Source organism: Tympanuchus pallidicinctus, unplaced genomic scaffold, assembly GCF_026119805.1.
Source record: "Tympanuchus pallidicinctus isolate F22 unplaced genomic scaffold, pur_lepc_1.0 scaffold16, whole genome shotgun sequence".
In the NCBI taxonomy this organism is placed as follows: Eukaryota; Metazoa; Chordata; class Aves; order Galliformes; family Phasianidae; genus Tympanuchus; species Tympanuchus pallidicinctus.
The window spans coordinates 18,928,586-18,953,758 of record NW_026294679.1 but is presented as its reverse complement, the minus strand read 5'-3'; the positions used below and the strand labels follow the sequence as shown (position 1 = coordinate 18,953,758).

Below are 25,173 nucleotides of genomic sequence, written 5' to 3'. Positions count from 1 at the left end.
CAAGCAGTGATTGCAGGCTGGGATGGGGCAAAGGCCAGATCCCATGGGACCCCACAACTATATTGCTTCCCTGTGCAATCCCTTAAAACATCCCAAATCTCACTGGGAGTAAGGCTGAGCTAATGCTTAAGTCTGTCTCCCACTGAAAAGCTTTAATGCACAAACCTAACTGTATTTAGCTCCTCTTCTCAGCTCCTTCTATGAACAAGAGAGTGCTATTACAGTAGCTCAGCTGGCATTCTTGTCTAGCTCCTACCTACGGAAAGCCAAGCTTGCTCAGGCCACTCACATGCACACATACATACACTTTCCAGCTCCTGCTGCAGGTAGTTTTATTTCTGAAGTGAGATTGTAATTTTTTTTTTCCTGGCCTGCTTGTATGATACCCCCCTTCTCACTGATGTTACTCCCCTCCCCTCAACATGCTTTCCCAGGGTGATAATCTCCCTGCTGCAGCACTATCCAGCACCTGCAGGCTGGGCTGGAGCCTGGTCAGTCGTAGCATCGCCCTCCCAGATGCTGTTGGCAGGTAAGAGCAGGGCATCACCCTCATGTTCACTAAGAATATGCTGGTCACATGTTTGGTAAGAGCACAGGAGGTTGGCTCAGGTCCCACGGAAGGCTTTGGGCAACAGGTTTCAGTGGGTCAGGAAGGGTTTGTCATATAGGTGGTTGTTTTGGGGTTATAAAAAAAAGGCAATCACAAACTTCTCATTTTTCTGTGAAATACATGTTACTTTTCAAGGCCATTTGAGTGTTCAATTAACTTCTGCCAGTGCAGGGAGGAGCCTCTGATCCACTGTCTAACCCTGCTAGTAGCTGGCAGCAGTTCCCCATCCCCTGTAGTAACTGGGGCTGTCCAGCTGCAGTTGCCCCAGACACTGCACACTCCCTACTTTCTCAGTGGGCTCCTGGCCCCCCACCTGTGTTTGTAGAGCAGGGAGGAAATGCTGGCCCCAATGCTCGATCTGTGTTGCAGTGACACCAAGAACTGGGGCCTGGTACAGTCACGAAATCTTTCCACACTGTAGAACTCCCACCAACAAAATGTAGCCAACTTCAGCTCTTGCAGCAATGGGCCAGGACAGAACAGCCTGAGCCACGCTTGGTATTTCCCCAGCCCCAACTCCTCGCTGTAAACAGACAAGTTTCACTTTGTCTCGGCCCCTTTATCACCCAGTCAAGCTCCTGCAGTGGGGGCTGGCAGTACTGCTGGGAAAACACTGATTGTGGGGGGCTTGACGCAGTAGCCGGGAACTACAAAAGGTTTGTGGCCCAGTGCTGGAAGTGGAGACTTCCAATGCAGATACCAGTGTTGATCCAATTTATTACTATGGGAACAGGCGCGCCAAGGCAATTTGCATTCATTGCTCAGGGAGGACTTTGCTCTGGCTGTTGCAGCCCACTGAAAAAAAAGGAACACATTAGCTTTTTACAAAGCAAAAAGTATTTGGCAACTGCAGTTTTGACTGTAATTGACAAATTCCCCTTGAGTTTAGCAATTGGCATCTGAGGCTTGTTAACAATGAGAAACGAGGAAAAGTGGGGTCAAGTCCACAACAATGCTCAACTGCCTACTCAGGAAGGATAAAAAAAACTAAGTTTGAAATAAGAAACTTTCACTCAGCCAGTTGAAGAGAGTGAGGGCAGTTTCAGCAAGCATCCTCCCAAAGAGGGCCTGGCTCACATGGGTGTGCAGCTTGGCTCAAAGCAGACTCACTTTTAACACAGACTTACTTGGGATTTTGGTTATGTCCTCTCCCTGCCACTGCAACATCTACCCTTTCTCCTGGTGCAGCAGGTGGTGCTTGTGCCCTGCTGCTCCTCATGGACATGGCCTAAATTCTGCATATGGACACACCATGGTAAGAAATGCACTGAGGTCCCAGCCCTCTGCCCCTGCATTTGGTCTTAACAACTCCAGCATTCCCCCACCACTTCAGTGGAGGAACAATAGCTGAGTGTGTTTAGGCACAGCATGTGACAAGGAGCACAGCTTCCAAGTCTACGTTTCAAGCATTTGTCCATCAAGCTGAAGCAGTTTTCCTGCTGGTGGTCATTACTTCCTCCAAAACAATTTAAAACTGTTAGCCTTAATCAGCCCCCACCCTTGCCTAAGAATCCTTACATTCTCAGTCCCAAATTTACTTCTGCACCTGTGAAAAATGAGGCCACTTTCCAAAACACCAGAAAAGGCCTCCAACTTTGCTTTTAGACATTAAGTGCACCAACTCTGGCCTTCTCTGAAGTTCAGGGAGGATTGTCCTTTCATAGTTCAGAGGGATAACAAGTAAGAAAACGTTCCTTTACTGGAGGATTAAGAAATGCAAGGTCATGACAAGAAGATACTGTTTGCTTTAACCAACAAGCATTACATTCAACTATAGCAGTAAGTGCAAAACTTGCACTGTTTTCACCTTCTGAAAGTGGGCTGATTTTTTTGAACCATAGCTCTACAAAGCAAATCTCTCTCACTAACACATTACTGAACAGCAACTCTCATTCACTTACGCTACCCTCAGCATTAATGCTAGCCTACGCATTTTTAGGAAGAATTAGAAGACAAGGCTTTCAGTAGGCAAAGGTCAAAGTCAGTCTACTCATTAACAGAGTTTTGTTTACCCATACTTCCATAAGGATCTGCCACAAATATAAAATGACTTTCTCCAACTCAAGGTAACAGACTGCTCTAAGGACAGCAAGAATTTCATACCTGCAAGAAAGTAACACTCCTTTGACACTGAACCTGTTTTTATATAGAAGACTTCTTCTACAAATGTTCACAAAGTGACTAAATTAAATACTTTGCCTGCTTTGTTATCTACTTCCACTCCTGTCACCTGTGGAATAAAACCAAGCTTCCAAGTGATTTGGATTTTGCATAATGTATCTATTTACCTGCACCCACTGAAGTTTCAAACTCTCCCCAGAAAGTTCTCCCTAGACAGAAATCTCCATTTTTCCCTTTCCAGTCCCCATAGCTCCCCCTATGTGCTTCTGAAGGGGCACGCTGGCTGCGCAAGCTGACAAGCCAGACACTAGAGAACCGACCTCTACACCAGAAAAGACTGCAGCTTGGGATTTCTTTTATATGTGTGAAGTTGGGTTACATGAGTGCAGAAAGAATAATGGACATCATGTGAGCTGTGCTTATTTATAAACCTCAGCCAGGAAACCCTTAAGACAATCCAAACATTTATTTATCAAAATAATTTGCAGAAATTACAAAAAATGACAAGAACCAAGAGCTAACAGTTCTTTGCAACATGTTCTTTCCCTTCCCAATAAAATCATATTCAACACCATATAAAAAAGTGTTTTAGGACTTCCACAGGAAGATTTTACACAACTTGGCCAGTTTTTACCACTGAACACAAAAGCTAACTGAAAACCTGAAATGCTTGTCTTTTCAATTCTTTATCATAGGCTAACAAAACTACAAACATGAACCTATCAAATGTTACACCTTAGAATGCAGAAATTTCACTGAAAGAACCGAGGGGTTTGAAAAATGGCCATAAAGAATTAGGGTGAAGGATCAGTCCATGTAATGACTGAAACTGGCCTCTTACAGATGTCACATGTTTGTCCTATAAGACTACAGGCCACCTGCACTTTTAAAAGACACATTCTGCATTGGAACCTGGTGATTCTTCTAGGACCTTGAAGACACCCATTTTTTCCTTTTTATTTGTTTCAGAAGTTTTCATTTGATCTAGAATAAAAAAAAAACAAAATAACAGTGATAGGTGAATTGTTTGCAACCTTCTTTTACAAGTACAGTAATGCAGAGTAAAAAGTTCAATGCACTCTTCTTTCATCTGGATTTCTTTCATCTGGATTTGGAAAACAAGTTTATCATCAGGAACATCATTCTGCTACTTCCTAAACAGTCAGCAACTGAAGTTCGTGCTTGAAAATATTTTCCATTTGTGTGCTTTAAGAAAAAACTCCACTGTATGTCTTAAAAAACAGTGGGAAATGAGCAGTTTTAGAATCTTTCTCTGAAGTCCTATCTTCCGTAGAAGAAAACAGAATTCAAGAAACTATATAGCTTCTCTCAGGAGCTTCACTAAATTCTTTTCTGAAATGCAATGGTGTAGGCTTTCCTAATGTTTGCATTCACAGGTATCCACTGGAAGTGCAACATAATTTTAAAAAGCACTGTCAGTTTCAGTTACGATTTTCCAGTTGATTTGCTGAAATCCTTTTCTGAGGATGATTTACGTTCTGACCGATTTCAGCAACTTGCAGGAAAAGTTGCTTTGCAGAGCATCTGGTTTTCCTTCACACTATGCTCAGGGAATACTACACATGAATGAATTTCTCTGGAATACTTCTGCTTAAATCATCTTCAGCAGATCCTACTGGCAATGTCAGCAAAGGACTAAAAGCATGTCTTCACATATACAACACAATCATAGGGAAGTGAAGCTGCGACAGTTTTCTAGATATAAAGTTCATTTATAAAAGAAAACAAACACAAAACCAGGAATTCATTGTCTAACATAGATGAGAATTCTGACTTACCAATAAGATCGCTTCTATCCAAGAGTAACTCAAGATCTTTATCACTGATTACTTTTTCTTTAGATCCCTTAACCTCCCTGTTGAGGAAGAAATACAAAAAAAAAAAAGAAAGCATGTAAACGTAGCACAGAACTCAGTGCTCAACACAGCAGAACCCCTACAACATTCTTTTCACTCTTAAGATCAACATAACGCTTCGTAAGAGAACTATTGACAGCTGCTCACAAGCTGTAACATAAAATTATGGTTAACAAAAAAAATTAAAATCTGCATACCTCTCATAGTCTCTGGATTTCAGCAATTCTATTAATTCCTGAGGGTCCAGGCAGCTCTTTGATTGTGCTAAACCAGATTTGCCACCTTTAAACTGATCTGTAGAAAGGAAAAATTTTAAGTAGAGACTTTAACTAGAGACAGAAACAATAAATTCTTTGAGTTGTTACACCAATGCTGGATGCATAGATGGAATAAATCTCTTGCAAAGTTAACGGTATGTTCAGTTGTTTCAGCCCTCAGGTAAAGCACACCATCAGCTGATAGGCTAACCAGTCAAAAGAAATTAATGGTGCGTGCCAAGTTTACATGCAGGTCTTCCACTTTCTACCTACACTATGCAGAAGGACTGATTGAAACACCAATTCAACATGCACACACGCACACACGGAGCAGAAAAGCCATTAGTTCTACTTACAGTAAAGAGATTGCAAATAAAGTTAGATGGTGGATGCTGAAGTTTGTTCCCTTTGTAATGTAAGCTAGTTGAAACAAAGTAAGCAGCATTAACCACTACAAGACAGGAAATATATGAAAGGTAAGTGGTTTCATTGTAGAAAAATCCTTCAGTTACAGGGATAGACAACAAAATAATACACCAGACAAGAGCTGAATTCTTGTAGAGATTAAGCCTACACCAAATGAGTGGATGTCAGTAAAAATATCCTGAAATTATACAAGATTGTTACCTAAGTCCAAGCATGGATGAAGCCGAATTCAGTCTGTACACTGCAAGAAAACGTACAGCCCCTACTGTTCTGTGCTAAGCCTCCTCAGTTTTTATTAATGTGTGTACCCATTTAATTAGCAAGTCCTCATCATACCCCTTCATCACCCACACTGATGTTCTTTCCTGTGTCTCAGTTTCAGAACTCCTCCCTACACATTTCCACATCTCTCTCTCTCTCTCTCTCCCCATTCTCCATTCTCCTGTCTGTTTCTCTCTGAAGTGCAAATCAGATTGCAAGCACCAGTAAGGTCTGGGCTGTAGGATTCTCTTCCCCACCAACACCCCCTCTGATTCAAAAGACCCAGATCAGGTCTTTTGACCTGATCATTAGCAATACATCCTCTCCTTTTTAATCATTTGGAGTTTTCAGAGTTTCACAAACTATGTGGCTTTGAATTTGCACTGTAGAGATCTTGGGCTGTAATAGTAAGAGAAAAACAAGACACTCTTGTTTACATCATGTGTTTGATAAGAGTTTATGCACACCATATTAGTCTGACATCAAATAATTTAAAGTTGTGCTGTTTCTTGTACAATTTCCAATAAAAAGCAGAAAGAAAAGACTGCAGTGTGGTGCTAAGCTCAACCAAAAGCATGACTTTGCAAGATACTACACTTCTTAAGGTTCTGCATTTGTATTGTACACATTCTTTAACAGACACTACCTAAGGGCCTGACTTCAGCATGTCTGCTTCATGATATCCCTTCCTTACCCACTCACCAACTTTTCTGCTACTTTAATATATCACCTTTATAATTACAGAACACATCCACGGCTCCTGCCAGGGATACCCCAACTTAAGCTGCAGGATTTAGATAAGCTTCACTTACTTATAATCGACAAGATAAATATTCAGCTTACTGCAAAACTGAAGACATGCCCTTGCCAGTCAGCTTCTTTCCTGTACACTGCCTAGTCCTAGTTCCCACTGCTAATTCAATACATGGCAGTCATCTAAATGTGTTTTGTGGGCTGGCCTTGCCACTTCGGACTCATCTTCAGGCTAGATAACAATCACATAATTATAAAACATTTTTCTCGTATCTAAAAGAGCTCCTCTGGAAAATGTCAGATGGCAGCTCTGGTAATAACCCCAAACCCGCAGCGACAAAAGGACTAAAGCTAGGGCTATGGAACTATTGAAGATTAGCCAATGTCATCCAAACCCAAAGGCAATCCACAGCTTAGGCGTGACAAGCAGTGTGCTGTGCAGTGTGCAGTTACAGATGTGCTTTTTCAGGGCCTTTACATCTTCTCAGAAGTGCGTTCATTCTGTTCTTTTGTTTTGTCCTTAGTATACTATGAGAAGTTCTTAAATTCAACAGTTTAATATATGGCCAATTATTGTCAGAAGTTGCAACAAGAATCATATTTTTTTCAAATGAGCTTAGCATTTGGAAAATGCTACACTGAGCTGGCATCCAAATACGGCACATAGAAAAAGCTACTGAAAGATTCCTATAGCACCTAAAAAATAGGAATTTATTGCAAAAGAGAAAATTCATCTCAATCATTTTCTAAAAATATTTGAGCATAAATAGCTAGATGAGGACATCACAAAAATCACCACTGTGATTACACACAATAAATAAAAAATTTAAAAAGAAATCAAGGACTGCTGTTCCATTCAGCACTGGCTAATTTCTCCAAAAAGAGGACTTATTCTATTGCCATTATAACAGATTATTCTTAAATTAAGGACAACAGATGCAGACAGCAGCCACCATCATTTCACAGCTTTAAGATTTGCAATTTCTACAAAGTTCAGCAGGAATTTCCACATTTCTATAGACTCTGCTCATTTTACCAGATTTAATTGAAGGCTTGCTATTCAAGCAAGTTCGCCAGCATAGCTGGAAAACCTACTGATAAGCTCCATACAATGAAAGGTAGGATCAAATAAAGCACACTATTATAAGCTAAACTGCAAGCAATACAATAATTTTCTCTACTTTTCCATGTATAATCTGGATCATTTGATTTAATACAACAGTCAATACATACTTTCTATCTTGACAGTCCAAAACATTTGGGTTGAACAAACAACCATCTTGCCAATAAGCTCCAAATTAGCCCCATTCTTGTACTCCCTTATCTGCTTTTACTTCCAGTTATTCCAGGTAGGCTCACTGTCCCATCTCCCCTATTTTTTCCTTACCTATCAGTTGTAAGACAGTAACGTCAGAAACAGCAGAAGCAAAAGTGCTTTCCCTTCACTTGTTATCTACAATGCATCTAAGAACATTCTAAAGAATGATATTATATGGCCACTTATTGGAAGGATAAAACTATTCACACAAGAAAAAATACTGTTGAGTATCAAAACACAGCAGAGATCTGTTGAGGTTTAAGAAACGTGATCACACGAAGGCAGAAGAGACAGATACTGACTTTTGTGGATAATCAGCTTCTCTAGCTTCCTTTTGGCAGCAGCTCTCTCCACAATCTTCTGGTCAATTGTATTTGCTGTCACCAGGCGATAAACAACCACTGGTTTTGTCTGGCCAATTCTGTGACACCTGTCTTGGGCCTGCAAGTCTGACTGGGGATTCTGAGTAGACAAGTAAGTAATATTAGATGCATTAACTTTCTTTTTTAATGCTTCCCCAAGCAGCATTTCTAATCAGTGAGCTCAGAGTCATATTAGAAGCAAACAGTGCAGGGCAGTTATGATATAATGGAACTCCACATCTACTTGTTCTTAAACTTGTCCATGTCAAGTCCTGCTGTTGTAGCTGCACAGCCAGAGTAACTCAATTAGCTTGACTGCCTGTGATCTACATCATGCCCTTTCAGACAGACATTCTGTATCCAAAGTTTAGTTGAGATTGTTGCTACATTCCAGCAAACAATAAATTGAAAGACCAGTGCATCTACAAGTAAAAAAGAAAAAAAAAAATCCTACTTTTGGTATAACCCAGGGACAAACATGCTGGTTTTGCAAGCTTGCTCTAACACTGTGCTCAGAAAGCTAAGACATTTTCAAATTAGGTAGTATATTTAATATATAACATATTTACATAGACAGATGATGCTGTCATCATGTAAAAACACTTCACTAAAACAACAGAAGTGGTCTACACCATAACAGCATACTAAACGTTTACCGAAAGCTGCAGTAAAGAAAGCATTTTATGACGTTGTGAAGTAAACAGTCCATCCACGTACCCAGTCGCTATCGTATATGATAACTGTATCTGCTGCAGTTAAGTTAATGCCCAGGCCTCCAGCTCTCGTACTCACTAAGAACAGGAATACTTCAGGGTCGTTATTAAATTGATGCATCTGGAAGAGAATTCAGCTACTGAAAACAGCAGGGGGATCAAACACAACATAGCCAATATTTTACTTTAAGATCAACCTATGCCTGGAATTTAAAAAGATGAACGAAGAGTAAAACATGTAGTGTCAGAGTCCAAAATCAAGCTTATCTAAAAACTGCATCCAGGGCAGGATGAGACCAAGAAGTAAAGCAATTATTTTCTTACCTGCTGATTCTATCAAGTGAGCTATCCAACACAGAACAGATATGACTGTAGCATCATAGTCCCAATCATCATCCCAATCCCAATTTATCTCCGCGTATTCTACCATTCAGAGATACTTTATTCCCCAAGGCAAGCATAGTCAAAAGCTGGTAGAGCTTAAAAATATTTCCACTTCCTGACAAAAGCAGCAATCTGAAATTCTGATGCCGCCTTGACTGTTACTTCCAGCTCCTATGTTTACCTCCTCCTCTTTCAAAACTAAGAATAACTTTCTCACCTCCTAGTTGGCATCTAGACTGCTTTCAAGTAAAGATGATCCTAAGTGTCAGCACAGCTCATGTCAGGTCTTATAAGAGCAGTTAAACTTGTTCTCTCATTTTGCACCCACAACACACTGTGGTAGGCACTGAGACCAGGAATGGCAAGGAAGAGAAGCAAACTGGACACCCTTGAAAGTTTGATGCATTTATCCTTTGCTTCCACAGTTCTCTTGAGTCATATGCACAAAATCATAGAAATTGGAAGAGACCTCTATCACCTATTTCAGGCCCCCCACCCCCAAAAGCAGGTTCCCTAGCATAGGTTTGCAGGAGAACATCTCAGTGGATCTTGAGTATCTTCAGGGACAGCCCCCCCTGGGCAGCCTGTTCCAGTGCCATGCCACCTTCAGTCATTGCTGTTCATGCAGCTTAAATGCTTTGGGAAACTAATCAAGCCAAGATGTTTGCCTGTTCTACTGAAGAATCAACCTACAGTCAAGTTTCCTTCTACACGGAAATTCCTCTTAGCTTTCCAATCACTTTGAATAATGCAGAAGCTGACTTCCGAGTGCCTCCAAAGAGAGCATTGCTTTCTTCCTTTAAAGGCATCCTTTCTGGATACATGTTACTAAATGCAGCAACATGCTAACTCACCTCCTTATTCCCAGAGGTTATTCATTCTTAGCTGAGCTATACATAACATACTGGCAGTTTTGACTAGAGAGAAATAAGCTTCAACTTGCTTAAGCAGCAGCAAGAACGTTAGATGTCATTTGCCCTTTAGAGACTAAATTCTGGTTTAAGTTTTATCCCAGTGTCACATTAACAGGCAGAATACAGTATTAAATTAAGGGACATGTCCAGGTACTTACATTTTCTTCTCTGTCTGCATAGGACATAGACCCATCCAATCGGCTAAACTTAAAGCCTCTCAAATAGCAGTAATCCATCAAAATGTCAAGCATCATAGTCATTTGTGAGAACATCAAGACCTGCATAACGAGGAAGACTCCTTAGTAACATTTTTGGTCACGAGGAGACAACTACATTAAAAAACAAAAAAGGAATAGGTTTTACCTTATGTCCTCTCTTTTTCAATTCTGGAAGCATTCGGTCCAAGAGAAGAAACTTGCCTGAGTTTTTCACTAGATCTTCATCAACCTTAAAAAAAAAAAAAAAAGGCAGAAGGGGGGGTTGCATATTAGAAGAAAGGAGATTATGATTTTTATCACACAGAAACACCAACAAAAGCTAACTGGAAGTTTTTAACTGAAAATCTTGAGCATCTTTTTAAGTAAAAACTCTAAAACTGGAAGCAACACTAATTTTTGCGAAGTTGAATAATTTAAATCATGATCAAATTAAATCGAACCCCAACATTTCATACACCCAAGTAATTTTGGGAAAAAATGAATTTGCTTCCATCCCATTTCCAGAAGGAGAAACCTTCATCATTCCTGTACTTTTCACGTGGAAAAAGCACTGCTTTTTCTTTCCCAGCTTCTATTATTGGTAATCAGTGCACAAGGCTTCCACCTGCTGGAAGCACCAGCTGAACAAGCTGCAGGTGCTAAGGTCCCACAAGCAAGCATAAAGCCACCTGCATTTTTTATTTTATTTAATTCCTACTGGTTAGCATTAGGTTGTTTGCTTTTATGCACTGCCTTTGCATTGATAGACTGGCAGTTTTTTTTTCAGATTGTGCAGCCAAATCCGTTATCACACATGGGCACAAACCTACACTGAGAGCATGCAAACAACTTCCGGCTGATCAAGATTCTTTCAACCCAAATTACTTAATACTTTCCTGTATTACCAATTGCTTTGTCTAGATTAACTACCAAATGGCCTCTATTTACCTTTTAATTTTTTCCCTTTTGAGAGGCAGACAGGATGCCGTATTCTAAGCAGACAATCCAGTTGAAATTGCCAGTTCTACAGCACCTCACACTTACAAACTACCACCACACCTTTTGTAACATGTACAGTTTACATCATGAATAGTTCATCAGCACGAGCACTTTTAGTTCTGAAAATAAGCCTTTTCAAGGAGATCCTAAAACAACTCAACTAAACAGAAGGCAGTATCATTTCAATTCAGTAACCTGGCTTACAGAAGACAAACACCTCCATAATGTAGAATAAACACTACAGAAGATTAAAAGGGGACAGAGTTGCTTTGCAATTACAGCTGCATGAAGCAGCAAATGATTGTTCTCTCACACTGCTGAAATTCAGTGGGGAGGCACATATAAATACATTGAAAAGGTTGTTCTGCACTGCTGGCTGTACAGAATCCATCACTTCTGGATGCCTACAATATTTTCCTTCTTAATCTTTTTAAAATACACACCTTGAATTGTTGTGTAGCAGGGTCCAAGGGGTATTCTATAAGATAGGGGTGATTACAGCATTTCCTCAATAACATCATAATATTCTGTAGTTTAAGGTTCACTTCTGAATCCATGGGCATGCTCACTTCTATCACTGGCCTTGAAAAGATGTCATCTTATTAGTACAGAAAATGTCACTGTGTGTTATAGATGTTGCAAAAAATAAAAATAAAAAAAAAAATAATCAAGCAATAGGCTCACATGTTGCTTCAAACTTCCTCTAAATCTGAGTTAGATCTCTCACAGTTAATAAAAGTATTATCAGACAAAGCCTCTTTTAGCACCACATTTGGCACTGAAGGCATGAGTTTTGTCATTACTGGTTTAAAATATTAAAGGGTGATAAGCAGGAATCAGAAATGAGAAAACAACAGCTTGTGCAAGTTATCCAGCAGAAAAGGAAATAGAAACAAGCCCCTTTTGGGAACATGCGGTTAGATTTCCTGCATAACAAAAGAAACTGTTCCAGATATCATCTCTCAGCCTATCCCATTTCAGCCCCCATCTACACGTTGCAGGATTCTACCACAAATGCAGCTATTTAGCTCTTCCACATCTATGAGCTATGTCCAAAATAAGGGATCCAAGTGTGACAAAACTAACAAAAGCATACATTTAAATCAGTTACATCAACATACATTGGACTAAAATCTAGCAAAATAAATATGATTCACTGCCCAAATTTAAGCTCAATCCTAGCTTTCCTTGTACTCAAAGGACTTCAACTAATTTCAAGCTATTGACAGCTGACAAGTCCTGAGTTTGACAAGGTCTATCTCAAATCCCAGCCCTTGACTCTCATCATAATCACCAGTAAGCTTTCATGACAATATATCTCACCGTAAGAGTAAGAACCACGCTAGTCATTTGAGTTTCAGATCTCAGCTTAAGCCTATTTATTTTTGAAAAATCAAACAAGGAAACCACTTCCCCCTTTACTCCAGTCTAAGTCTGAACTTTGCTCTAAGTATTCCTGAGAAACTGCAAAAAACACAGGAGTTAATTGTAATTAGCACAAAGACTATTCCACGTCCTGTCTTTGAGCCAATGAAAGCTACAAACATAACTGGACATTGTGGTCAAAAGGTTCACTGTAACACTGCAAAGCTTGCAAAACCTAGAAAAAAAAAAAATGTATAAGCAAAGCTCTGGAGGCAGATTGAGAGAGAGATACTCAGTGTAACAAAAATATATTCTTTTATGGCAGGCACCTCTCTTTTACTACTTCCTCTTGCGTTCTGTTGATCAACTTTTCCAAGTCATCAGGTGAACCATTGTGTTCCTCACAATAATCCACCAGTTTTCGACTACGGCGCTTTGGTCGGCCTGTTGGACCCAATTCAACTACTTCTTCCTGTAGGAAATAACATCATCATCAACAGCAGCAGACAGGCCTTTCAATTTTAAACCATGCTCAGCCAAGAATTCTCAATCCTGAACAGAGTTCTCACCAATACACCCCATCAAAACACACTTAGAATTCAGGGCTGTAAATTTTACTCAGTAGAAAGAGAAGCCCAAATTTAAGTTGTAGGTTTCAAGAGCTTGTGCTGGGGTTTTTAAAAACTGCATTTATACTTCGCTGACTTGACAGCAGAACCTATCAGTTCAAGGAAAACTTTTTTTGTTGCTGCTAAGCTACAAGTAACCAAGAACATACTAACATTCTTATTAGCAGTTCTGAGACTAACAGCAACAAAAGAATCAGACCCAAAAAGGCAAAAAAAGGTTTTTAGTTAGGCTAGTAATGAAGCAATGTCAATGTGGTTTTGCTCACCAACTATAAACAGGTAAGCACGTTCCCAAATCAACAGATACCTCATTATTTCCAAGCAGATTCCGAATGGTGCGATTTACAATGGCAGTATAGAACGTTTCTTGCTTCTTTGCTAGGGGTGCATACACCACAACTTCTCGTTTAGGAGGAACCTCAAGAGCAACATCAGATTTCAGTCTTCTCAGTAGAAAAGGTGTCAGAATCTGAAATGTTGAACGGTTGTGCTATTACTAGAGCTCTTAACAGGGCTGGTTAAAAAAAAAAAAACAAAAACGAAACGAACACATCTAGCAATAAAGTGTTATTTTCACAATTTAAACTAAGGGACTTAATATGTAGAGATTTATATTTCATTTTTTCATAGTGACAGCTACTGGTCCTCCCACCATCAGCTTACAAGGGGAAAATAACAGTTCTGTAAAGCACTTAGTTTTCTTCCTCTTAAAAAGAGAGTTTGAGTGTTACTTTAGTTTTGCCTTTGAAGACAGGCAAATCATAAAACTAATTTGTCAAAAGGTTTTCTGTTCAGTACCTTGGAGTTGCATGAATTGCCTCAAGGTTACCCTTCCACGAGATCAATAAACCAACCAAATCTTTAGGCAAACCAAAGCAAGCAACTGCAATTAAGTTTAACTAAATCCAGTTTGGTTCCAAAAACTAAAACTAAGCATTACTAATAGTATGTTGTTCCTTTCAGCAGTTACAAATGCTGTAAATATAGGAGGGGAAAAAAAAAAAGTCAAGGAAAGTCCAGAGGTGCCACAATAAGAATCTTACACCCATAAGTTGCCTCCACTAACAAGATTTTGGCCAACATCTGAAATAAATCATGAAAAAATAATATAAAGAATAAAAGTGAAAACCTGATGCAGCATATGCAAGATGTTTTGCTCCTTTTCTTTAGCAATAATATCTTCAGCAGTTTCTGTAATACTGGTGATATCAAACCACGATTCAAAGCTACAAAAACAAAGCAAAAGAAAAAGGAATAGTTTTCTTCATAGCTATTACTCTTCTTCATTGTGTACTTTGAAGTTTTCCAAACTTTGATGACTTAAGAAAAACAAGGCACTAGTACCCATCACACACAGAGGATGAACAGGTAATAATGCTTCTGATACATACCTGTCAGTTTGGATGCTAAAGTTTTTAACACTGACAAGTAAAAAAGCTGTCTAACCTAGAATTTCACTATGTTGTTATTCTCACTATAGTCTATAGTATTTTCCAAGTTCAGTCAAATTCAGGACTGTTTTGGCATTGTTCCTGACCTCCCCATGCTGCTCCAGAAAAGCATCAGTCTCCCGTGGGTTTAATGTCTGCCTGTCCCACACAGCCATCTCCAACAGCTCACACAATCTCAAGCAGTACCAAAACCTTATGATTAGAAGCCATCTCTCTGTTTCCCCCAAAGCTCACAGTTCAGAATTGAGTTTCTACTATCAACGGGAATTGACGATTACTTCTTTCCTTTCCAAAACTACAACCGTGAAAGCAATACACATTTCAAAGCCTCTACCATCAGATAATTATATCAAATTACAACCACAGCACCAAAGAGCTCTTTAAATGCTGATACAAGGTTAATAATTAAAGAGTCAGATTAATGCCCAAACAGAACAAAAGGAAGAAGTTTTTACTACCAAATTGCAACCTACCTTTTCAAATCATCAAAAACATCTGGCAACAAGAAGTTAAGCAATGACCAAAGCTCTGCCAAGTTGTTCTGTAAGGGGGTACCAGTCAACAGCAGTTTGTTGTCTGCATTAAACCGTTTCAGTTCTCTGATAAGACGACAGTTCATATTTTTAATCCGATGACCTTCATCTACTATCAGATACTTCCAGAAGCAGCTCTACACAAGAAGAAAGGACATTTCAGTAAATCTTAGCTTACTCCATCAAAACGTGCCAACGATCAGCATTTGGTGTTGTTTCAATTTTGCCAGACTTGAACAGCAGAATCCAAACAATTAATGCTTCACAGTGAACACATACAGGAAGCTTTGGTGATTACACTGAAATTACAAGCTCTCATCACCAAACTAATCAGTCCAATATTAAAATCATAACATTTCTACATCCAAGTCTCTACTCTCCGTCGTCTACACAGAGGTAATAAAAGGAAGTTGCAATACATAAACTGCAGCTGTAAATGCTGTAATTATCTGCTTACTTCATGTTTTGGATAGCATTCTATTTGAAGTACTTCTTAAGTATAAAAAAAAAATCCAGTCAGCAATGAAACAGATGATGGCAGAACTGAATGCCAACATAGCTGCTACAGTATGACACTGTACAGGCAGCACACAGGAGGTTTTTTTGTTCTGTTAGATGTATATTCAAAAGCACTATCATTATTGATGAGACATTCCACCTGTCATCAGATTTCTGTGAGAAAAGAAGTACCTGCAAGGCATTTCTGTCCCGCATTGCGATTTCAAAAGAAGTAATGACCACAGGATGGATTTTCAGCGATCCTTGTCGCCCGTGAATTTTACGAACCAGTTTACGACGTTCCTGCTGAGCTCCATGATACAGCATGAGCGGAATCTGAAGAAATAAAGACTTAGAAATCAGGTGAATTAAGCTCATTTAAAGCTGTAAGCCCAAACAGAGATAGTAATGACAATTCACTTGCTTATAAGGTGGCTGTAAATACATAGCAAGCCGCACCATAGTACACAGTTACATAGTAGTAACAATGTAAACAACCACAATTCAACTGATGTTCTGTATGAAGTTTCATGGCTAAGAATTACAGTAAGGATTCAGAAGTTTGCTCTTTCAAATCCAAATTAAACAAAAAAAAAAAAAAAAATGGAAGAGAAATCTTCATTTCTTTTACCTCTGGAGTGAATCTCTTGAATTCAGACATCCAATTTGGAAGCGTGGACAAAGGACCACATACTAAGAAGGGACCAGGGACTCCTCTCTCCACCATGAGAGCTATTGTTGCAATGCACTGGATTGTCTTTCCCAACCCCATCTCATCAGCTAAAATACCATTGATACCATTTTCCCAAAGCATCTGCACACACAAAGAAAGACATTAAGCACAGAATAACCATCAAATCTTAGGAACAACAGACATTTGTAGGCATTTGGAAATTCTTAGTGGAAATTCTCTACTAAGCACATCAGATGAGTAAAATTTCTCCGTGGTAAGAATACCATCCTGTAAACCTATATATTAAAGTCTGGCATTTATGTGCTTTGAGTCTATTAAATATCTGACTAGGAGGCAAAAAAAAACAAACAAACCCACAACAGAACAGTTTTATCTTTTAAAGTAGCTTCTACAGGAAGACTTTCAGCATAGTAGAGTACCTGACCAATGTAGCTTTTGCAGAAGTTTCATGCAAACACTATTTCAAAAACTGAAAGAGAACCTCTCACAACAGAATAGAAAGGAAGACACAGAAGTGCCTTTTAACTCTTCTATCTACTATTCATGAAGAAAGTTATAAGTGAGGGTCCAACAATGGAAGCTGTTTATTCCTCCAGACAAGTTAGTCTAGAGGCAATCACTTGAGAGATGAGTCAAAGCCTACTAGAACAGGATACACATGTTTGTTGGAAGAATTGAAGAAAACCCGGGAGAAAACTGAGATCAGCAGCAGAAAGTTCTATTTTGATCTGATAATGAGAAAGCAAAGTTATCCTCATTTGGCTTGCAATGAAAACCTGGGAGAAAATAAATACAGGGGCATTTTTTGCTTATAGCACGTTTCTCCCATTTTTTATTTCAAATGTTAAAGACAAAACATTTTAAAAACACTATGTTAATACTACTAGTAAAGTGTTCAGAATGCAGAGAGAATTGAAAACTGTCACCTGTGTCAGGCCTGCAAGGCAGCTGAGTCTAAAGACCTGGGCTACTCATGTCCTTGAGAGAGGAAAACCAGCAAGATTGCCCCTCAAGTTAGGTATGAATATACTGTCATAAAGCACTTTGAAGGGGAGGCCGAAAAAGCAGTTGAACAACAACATAGATGGAGAACACCAAAAAATAAAGCCTAATGAAATCTTAACAAATCCACATATCCTCCCCACCCTTTAAATTCATATCAACAGTATTAACAACTTAATAATACCAGATTCTTGTATCATCAAAAAAAAAAAAAAACCCAAAGAATTCTCCTTCTTATCTTCCCCGTATTGACTATAATCAGACTTGTTTCTCCTTCCCTGTTTCAGTCCCCAGTCAGCAAGAGATGCACTTTTGTAAACAGTTGCTCCATACCCTTAGCCACTCCATGCCTTCCACTTGATACCACCTCATTACACCTCCAGTAAAAATCTTTGGCTGCTGAAAAGGCACTGGTTGTCCATTAAATTTCCGCACTGGATCAAGGAATTGCTTGGCACTGTGTCGCACAGCTTGACACAACCTATCCTTAATGACACTATTTGAGTCCCCATTTTTCTGCAGGTCTTCTGGACACAGGTTGTCAGCAGAGCTTTCATCCTATAGAGGAATGTTCAAGGAACATGTGACAAATGGAATGTGTTAATAAAGCCCAGCTAAGACATATTTCTATCAAAACTCTGGTGAATCTACACCAGTCTGTTACAGCGTACTGAAGCAAAACAGCGCCTGACACAGAGATTTATTTTGAGTAACTGTCAACTGAAGAGTAGAATTTATTTTGAGCATTAATGCCATAAAAACAGATGTATTCATGCAAAATCTCAATACCTTATAGGCAGTATTCTTTACTGCTTTGGAGCAGAGATAGCTCAGGTCTTCAACAGTTAGCAGATTTATTTACAGGCAAAGTTTAGAAAGCCCTCCCTTTTTCCTTTTGGGCTCTAAATGTTTAAACTGTTCTAACATCTGCCAACGTACCTGATTTTCCACTTTACTTTTTTTTGCCACTGATAAGATTTCCTGGAAAAGAAGAAAAAAACTCATACTTTTGTAGCCTTTCAGATTCAAAAGCACATAAATTTGTATTCCCGAAGATCTTTTGAGAATCTGGACATACTTGAAACAAATTTTCAAAAATCATAATTGACTCTAAACAAGGCCATGCATCAGCAAACATATTTCAATTACAAGAGGTAACTGGAAATTCAATAGGAAGATGTATTCCCTTCTCATCTCACCTCTCTAAAGGTGTTAAGAAAAGTATTTTGATTCTATAGGTTTGCTTGTTAAGTAGATCTTTGCTAAAATAAATATCTTACAGACTACTGTTGTCTGTTAGTCAGTCTGATGACAATGTATAAGGATGCACTGCAACAAAATACTGATGTCATACAGTGATTGTGACATTACTTAAAATTTGTGCTACAAGAGTTCAAACAAGTCCATTTACAGATGTGGCCTACCTCTTTGGACATAATTTCTGAAATGTTGTATGTTCCGTCATCTCTCCCTCTCTTCTTTTTTGTAGCTATAATATAAGATTTGAGTTTATACAACAGAGTAAATGTTGAAGGAACTAAAAACACTGGTACTGACAAAAAACAAAGTCTAATACATTACCTGATTTCTCTTCTTTTCCATCAGCTGGACTTTGAGTCTAGAAAACAAACACAGGAAGTTTCATACTCTATCTCAACACAAATGAAGAATATGTCATCAGACTCAAACCATTATTTTTGAAAGCTTTTTGAAGCACGTTTACTATAAAAAAAAGTAGCAAAGGCAGTTAAGCACCAGACTTTTGCATCCTTGCTTTCGTGTGCCAGCACTTAGGCTCTCGGTTGACTAAGAAAAGTAATCATTGAATCATTGCTTAAAAAAATACCAGCTTTCAAGGCAAATCCATACCATTGCCTTTAATAAAAATTAGTCAAAAAAGTCTCCTTATTAAGACAGTCTATACTATGTGATTTTTTTAAGCACAGTTTAGAACAGTTTTACCTAAAAAAAAAAAAAAACAAAACCAAAAAAAAAACCCACCATAACTAAAAACCATGGTATAATAGAATCATGGAATCACCAGGTTTGGTAAAGTCCTCTAAGGTGATGTAATCCAACTGTCCACCCATCATCAATATTTTCCACTAAACCATGTCCCTCAGTACAACATCTAAATGTTTCTTGAACACTTCCAGGAATGGCAATTCCATCCCTGAGTAGCCCATTCCAGTGCCTTACTACTCGTGGAGAATTATTTCCCTATGTCCAACCTGAATTTCCCCTGGCACAACTTGAGACCATTCCTTCTTGTCCTATCGTAAGTGATGCAGGAGAAGAGGCTGACCCATGGGCCTCAGCCCAGCCATCCAGCCTGTCCAGGTCCCCCTGTAGGGCCTTCCATCCCCCAAGCAGATGGACACTTTCTGCCATTTTGGTGTCATCTGCAAACTTACTGAGGGTACATTCAATGCCCTCATCCAGGTCATCAATAAAGACAATGAACAGGACAGGGCCCAGCAAAATCATTCATTAAATCTTTTCTCTTCAAAAGTTTCTATAAATAGACATATCTTCAAGTTAAATACTGGGGAAGCCTAACTTCTTTACCTTGACTAGAAGAGCAAAATTGATATGGCAGTTTGACAGACTTTAAATACAGGACAGTTACATAAAATAGCTAGCTAGTCTTACCTTGGCAGATTTTAACATCATCTCCCTCTTTTTTTCTAACTTCTCTTTCCTTTTTTGTTCCTAAAAAAGACAGAGATACTTCTTAAATAACACCTACGAGAGACCTATCCATTGTAGAAATAACAGATGCAAATTCCATTGGTAATCCAGATTTCTGTGTACCGTACAGACTTGTCTTTGCAGTCTCACTACAAGCTTCTATTCTGACAGTGACATTGTTTAAAAAAAAAAATCATGAAATAAAATTTAGGTGAGAAAGTACAACTGCTCTGAGTGGTCTGTCAGTCACTACTCTAAAAACACTTTCAAATACAGTAATTTAACAAGACTCCAAAGATATTTCCAATTACAAACTCCTTCAAGAGATTCCATTTCCTACATTAAGTATTCAATATACACAGCTCCTCTTCAACTTTTACATGTTACTACTTGTGTTCATTGTGGAACAGAAAGCAACCTAAGTATCCTAAAATGCCTTTAAAGAATAATTGCGTTCATATCTTGATGAATCTAAGATTTTTTTTTACATCATCTACTATTTTTACTTGCTGAAAGCAAAAGGACCCTGGGAAAAAAAAAAAAATAATAGAACCTTGGTAATTATAAAACGAAGTAACAAAAGATTTAATATTGAAAAAGGCACTCTATCAATGCTGTAAACATGAATCCAAACTGACAGGAAAAGCTAGAGAATTATTTTAGAAAGGAGCTTTCAGCAGCTTGCCAGTGCCACTTCCCTGAGCAGTCATTAACCTGCATCCTCTCCTGAGATTTCTCCTTTCTCTAAAGCTCAAACTCCCACAAGTTTGTACATACAGGGTCAGTTAATAGAGTCGAGACAAGGCCAAGTATGAACTTAGCAGCCCATAGATTAAAAAAAACAAAAGCATCAAATAATTTTATGGAAGTTTGATTGGTAACAGCTTGGTCTCAGATCACTGTAATTTATACATTTGTCTCACATTAGCATCCTGAAAACAGGCCTCATCCTCAGCCATCAGTAAACAACACAAATAGGCCACACAATTCCTACTGGTTGAGTCTTTGTTGTTGTTGTTTTGTTTGTTTGTTTTTAAATCCTCCTTCCACGTTTTCCAGCTTCTTTAAAACTTTGTTTCTTATTTGAAATACTGACTTCCTCTTCCTAACAGAAGGATTTTAATGACATCAGTGCTACCCTTTACATTGTGTCTGATCACTTTTCAGCCCGATTTATTTCTATATTTTAAGGACAAACTCAGAATACAGTGTAAAGCACCACCTCATCCTTGGACAATACCTTCTGTAGATTTATACATTATTTTCACCTTAGTTCAAAATGCTAGATGGCAGGAAAACCAAACAGATGGCAGCTCATCTTAGGAATCCCATTTGTAGACAAGAACACACCTACCTCCAGTTGCTGCTGCTCCATTTTAGTTAGCAAGAACTTGGAATAAATGTTGCTTTTTTCAAGCAGGTGTTGAAGCCTCTTGTAGCGCATTTCACTTGACTCCCTGTCCCAAGTACTGCGAGCCTGGCCAACACAGAGACATCACCTATTTATACATGCTTCAGATGCAATGCTTTTAAGATAATGAAGGATTCTCTTACAGGTTAATTGCATTTGTCTCATAAACACACAAGCATTCTCTTTCAGTCATAACACATCCACAATTTGTGGGTGTGCCAATCCACATTTCTCTCTCTCTACAAAGTGCTCACAGATTAATGTAATTGAGGGTTGGATTTGCTCCCATATGTAAACAGAGCTCTGAGTCTATCTGCTTCCAGAGCAGTAGGACAAAGCATTCAAGGCCTCAAAGGTGTCTAATTTCCAGTTTACAGATTTAGAGCAAGGTCATTTAAGTTTATTCAGAGCTCACAAAACCTGGCAGAAAAAAATAACTTCGCAAAATTCAGCAAACTGTTTCCCAAGCCGTAGGCACAAAAGTACATCAGCAAGCTATTTAAACAGCCTAATTATTAATGCCTAAACCATTAATGCTTAATTTAGAGTAGCCAAGTGAATTTGCAGTATGAAAGCAGTAACTTATTTTGCTTTGCTTTTAAAATACATGCGCTTGAACTGCCACTCTCTTTTGAAAGTGACACTTGTTGAATTTATTCCATACTGCAATTAGAAGCCTGCAAGACATCTTTAAAACCGAGGTCAAGACCTCCTCCAAAAAGTAAAAAAAGCATTCACCCAAAACTGCTTGTTACATTGAGATGTCAAACACACGAAAATGTCTCAATTAGCATCTCCAAGAGAAACACAAGGGAAGGCAAGTAGCAGAGCTTCGGGAGATCCTTATCTATGCCACAGCCTTCAAAAGGAACACGGGAGGGGGGGGGGGGAAGGGCACACTAGGACACCAAAACAAGGGAATTTTCTGGAACTAAATGGACTAACAAGTAGTCTATTTACAGATATTAGCTGCCTGATAGGGCAAACTGCAAGACAAAAAAGCTCTGGTAGAAATGTTCCTTTAATTTTCCAAAAACGGTACTCCAAATCACAAAGCAGCTATCACTCTGCTCTTTAACGAGAGGAAGATCCATTTCCACGTGTCATTTGGAGATCAGATGGCTTTCCTGTAATTCTCCATGAAGTTTTTATTTGCTTCTGCTCTCCTTCAAATGGAAGTACCTGAGGCCAGGAGGACCGACCCTTGATGGCTAGGCCAAGAGATAACGCGAGTAAAATTAAGCTATTTCGTTCAGTGAATTGCTAACACTCCTTTTTTTTTTTCAGGAGTTGAATTGTTTATTCCCACTAATTGCTTCTTTTGAAGAATATTTCCCTTGACCAACTTCAATGGAAAAACAGAAAATCTAAAGACGACAAACAATAACAAACGCTTATGATTTCTCCAGAATAGGCATCGCTTTGTCCTTTGACTCCATCCAAACCAACAACAAAGCTGGGCTTTATACCCGTTATACTGACTAGGCCAAATGCACGATGCTCGCTTTTCATCACGCTACATTCTCACATACTTACATAGCAGTATTTTACCATCAGACCATAGAAAGGACAAGTGCCTCCTTTGCTGCACAACTCACCTGGCAAGGGGTCCACAAAAGTGACAAAGAAACCTTCAAAAACCCAGAAGCCGAAGAACACCAGCTGCCCCCAAGACGCGCGCATGCCAGGGATTAACAACGCGAGCCACCTCCTCTGCTCCAACATGCCCCGAGCAGCCTTAATATCAGCACTTGAAAACACACATAGCAAGGGGGAAACGAAGCACAGGAATGGCTATGCCTCAAAAGGTGGGGATGCGAAGCTCTTCAGGACGCGTTTCCTGAAGGCAAGAGCCGAGCCCAGCACTCAGACCAGTGCCACGACCAACACCGGTGCCAGCAGCACAAACTCCCCGTACCCGGCAGCCGCCCAGCCCCTCCTCACCTTCTCCAACATCTGCCGCTCCTTCTCCAGCCCCGCCGCCTCCAGTTGCTCCTCTTCGGCCAGCATGGCCGGCGTGATCACCACCTCCTGTTCCCCCATCTCGGCTCCCTGTGGCTCTGCAACGACCGCGCGCGCGCGGTTACCCCCGGGCTCGGCCCTCCGATCGCTCCCGTCCACGGCCCGACGCTCACCGCTGCCGCTCGCCACGTTCTGAGCCGGCATGGCGCCGAGCGGCACCGCGGTACGCAGCGCAGCCGCCACACGCCTACCGCCTTCCCGCGCACAGCCAACGCCGAGCTCCCGCCCGGACTGTCTGCCGCCACGCGCCACCCGCCTCGCGAGACCAAAAACCGCGCGCTGCCTGAGTCTCGCGAGAAAAGACGTCTGTCTCGCGAGACGGCTCAGCCCACCTCTGGCGGGCTCGAATGGAAGCCGTGTTGGGTCCTGTCAGGTGACGCCCGTTTCCCCGCCCCGTTCCGGGGACCTCGCGGTCAGCGGTCAGCGGTCAGCGGTCAGCGGGCTTTGTCTTCCCGTTTCCGTCTGTCCCGAGAGGTGCGGCCCTGGCTCCCGGGGTTGTGGATCTGCACCTGCATAGTGAGGGCACCGCCATCAGTATAAGAGCCTTGAGTGCTTCTGTGCCACCAGAGGGCAGAGGAATGCTTAAAAGATGAAAGAGGGCTGGAATCACTCGAGTGAAGGAAAACTGCCTTTCCCAAAACATTGCCTGTGTTAAAGTAAATATTTCTAGAGCTGAGAACACAAACACTTCAGCGTGACCCCAGTAGCACCAGCTGTCAAAATAACCCCGGGCTTATACCGTCTCTTCAGGTCCATACAAACAGCCACACTAGTAATTGCTCCCGCCTGCCTGTCCAGTAGGTCACTGCTTTGAACTCCACATCATGAGGACACGGAATCCTGGCTTTAAAAAGAGTCGGGGCAAGGGAGAGATGGGGGAGTAGCAGAAGGACAACCAAGTCTGGTAACAACTGGGGTGGATGGCATTCCTCTCATTCCCAAAGCCTTAGAGGCTGGTTCTGGATGTTGTAATGTGGTTTATGGAAAAGCAATTCTGTTTTGCAACACTCAGTTTGGAGGCTGGCACAGAGTGGTTCTGCATCCACTTGAGGGAACATTAGCAGGGAAGAATGTTACTGACCCCTAGTAAAGTTATTTTATTGACACTGTGGTAACAGAATGCAGCCTTGAGGAGCTTCTTAACACCAATGTAGCATTAAGAGGCAGGCACTCCTTCACTGCACTGCCAGATGCACTGGGGGCAGCTCTACCTATAGAATTGCAGAATCATAGAATCACTGAGGTTGGAAAAGATCTTAAAGATCATCAGGTCCAACCACAACCTAACCATACTACCCTAACTCCAACCACAACCTAACCATACTACCCTAACTCTAAACAACCCTCTGCTAAATCACATCCCTGAGCACCACATCCAAATGGTTTTTAAACGCATCCAGGGATGGTGACTCAACCACCTCCCTGGGGAGCCTATTCCAGTGCTCTTTCTATAAAGAAGTGTTTCCTGAGATCCAAACTGAACTTACCCTGGTACAACTTGCAGCCATTTCCCCTCGTCCTCTCCCCTGTCACTGGTGAACAGACCAACCCCACTCGCTGTAAGCACCTTTCACATATTGGAAGAGAGCAATAAGGTCTCCTCTCAGCTTCCTTTTCCTCAGACTGAACAGCCCCAGTTCCTTCAGTCTCTCCTTGTAGGGCATATTCTCCAAGCCCTTCACATG

General features: G+C 40.3%; 1 protein-coding gene and 1 long non-coding RNA gene across 5 annotated transcripts; one reads left to right on the top strand and one right to left on the bottom strand.

Annotated features, from left to right (window-relative positions):
- Positions 1-81: 81 nt before the first annotated feature.
- Positions 82-2,869, top strand: LOC128077579 (uncharacterized). The gene is made up of 2 exons (XR_008205065.1): positions 82-529; positions 2,677-2,869. It is a non-coding gene; the product is annotated as an uncharacterized LOC128077579 (long non-coding RNA).
- A 309-nt stretch (positions 2,870-3,178) lies between these two features.
- On the bottom strand, positions 3,179-23,932 carry HELLS (helicase, lymphoid specific). 4 transcript variants are annotated; one of them, XM_052676974.1, is made up of 22 exons: positions 23,821-23,932; positions 23,411-23,526; positions 21,410-21,532; positions 20,017-20,076; positions 18,946-18,982; positions 18,789-18,853; positions 18,304-18,345; positions 17,698-17,922; positions 16,300-16,482; positions 15,861-16,004; positions 15,111-15,307; positions 14,316-14,412; positions 13,494-13,655; positions 12,887-13,029; positions 11,636-11,774; positions 10,360-10,443; positions 10,155-10,274; positions 8,703-8,819; positions 7,926-8,085; positions 4,806-4,902; positions 4,531-4,607; positions 3,179-3,715 (listed from the first exon to the last, which is right to left on the bottom strand). In XM_052676974.1, exons 2-22 carry the CDS (start codon positions 23,507-23,509, stop codon positions 3,618-3,620), a joined length of 2,469 nt encoding a protein of 822 aa, XP_052532934.1. In that variant the 5' UTR covers positions 23,510-23,526; positions 23,821-23,932; the 3' UTR covers positions 3,179-3,617. The 4 variants fall into 4 exon arrangements, with proteins under 4 accessions (XP_052532934.1, XP_052532933.1, XP_052532932.1 ...); XM_052676973.1 differs by lacking the exon at positions 23,821-23,932 and adding an exon at positions 23,602-23,760; XM_052676972.1 differs by lacking the exon at positions 23,821-23,932 and having other exon boundaries at positions 23,411-23,761.
- Positions 23,933-25,173: the final 1,241 nt, after the last annotated feature.

What these genes read in the sequence shown, in the direction of transcription:
- HELLS (XM_052676972.1), bottom strand. Translation starts at nt 23,632, where the DNA reads ATGCCGGCTCAGAACGTGGCGAGCGGCAGCGGTGAGCGTCGGGCCGTG. An exon ending in ATCTGCTTGGAAATAATGAG is followed by an intron (nt 13,030 to 13,493) that starts GTATCTGTTGAT and finishes TATTTCCTACAG; the next exon opens with GAAGAAGTAGTTGAATTGGG. An exon ending in TCATATACGATAGCGACTGG is followed by an intron (nt 8,086 to 8,702) that starts GTACGTGGATGG and finishes TTGTCTACTCAG; the next exon opens with AATCCCCAGTCAGACTTGCA.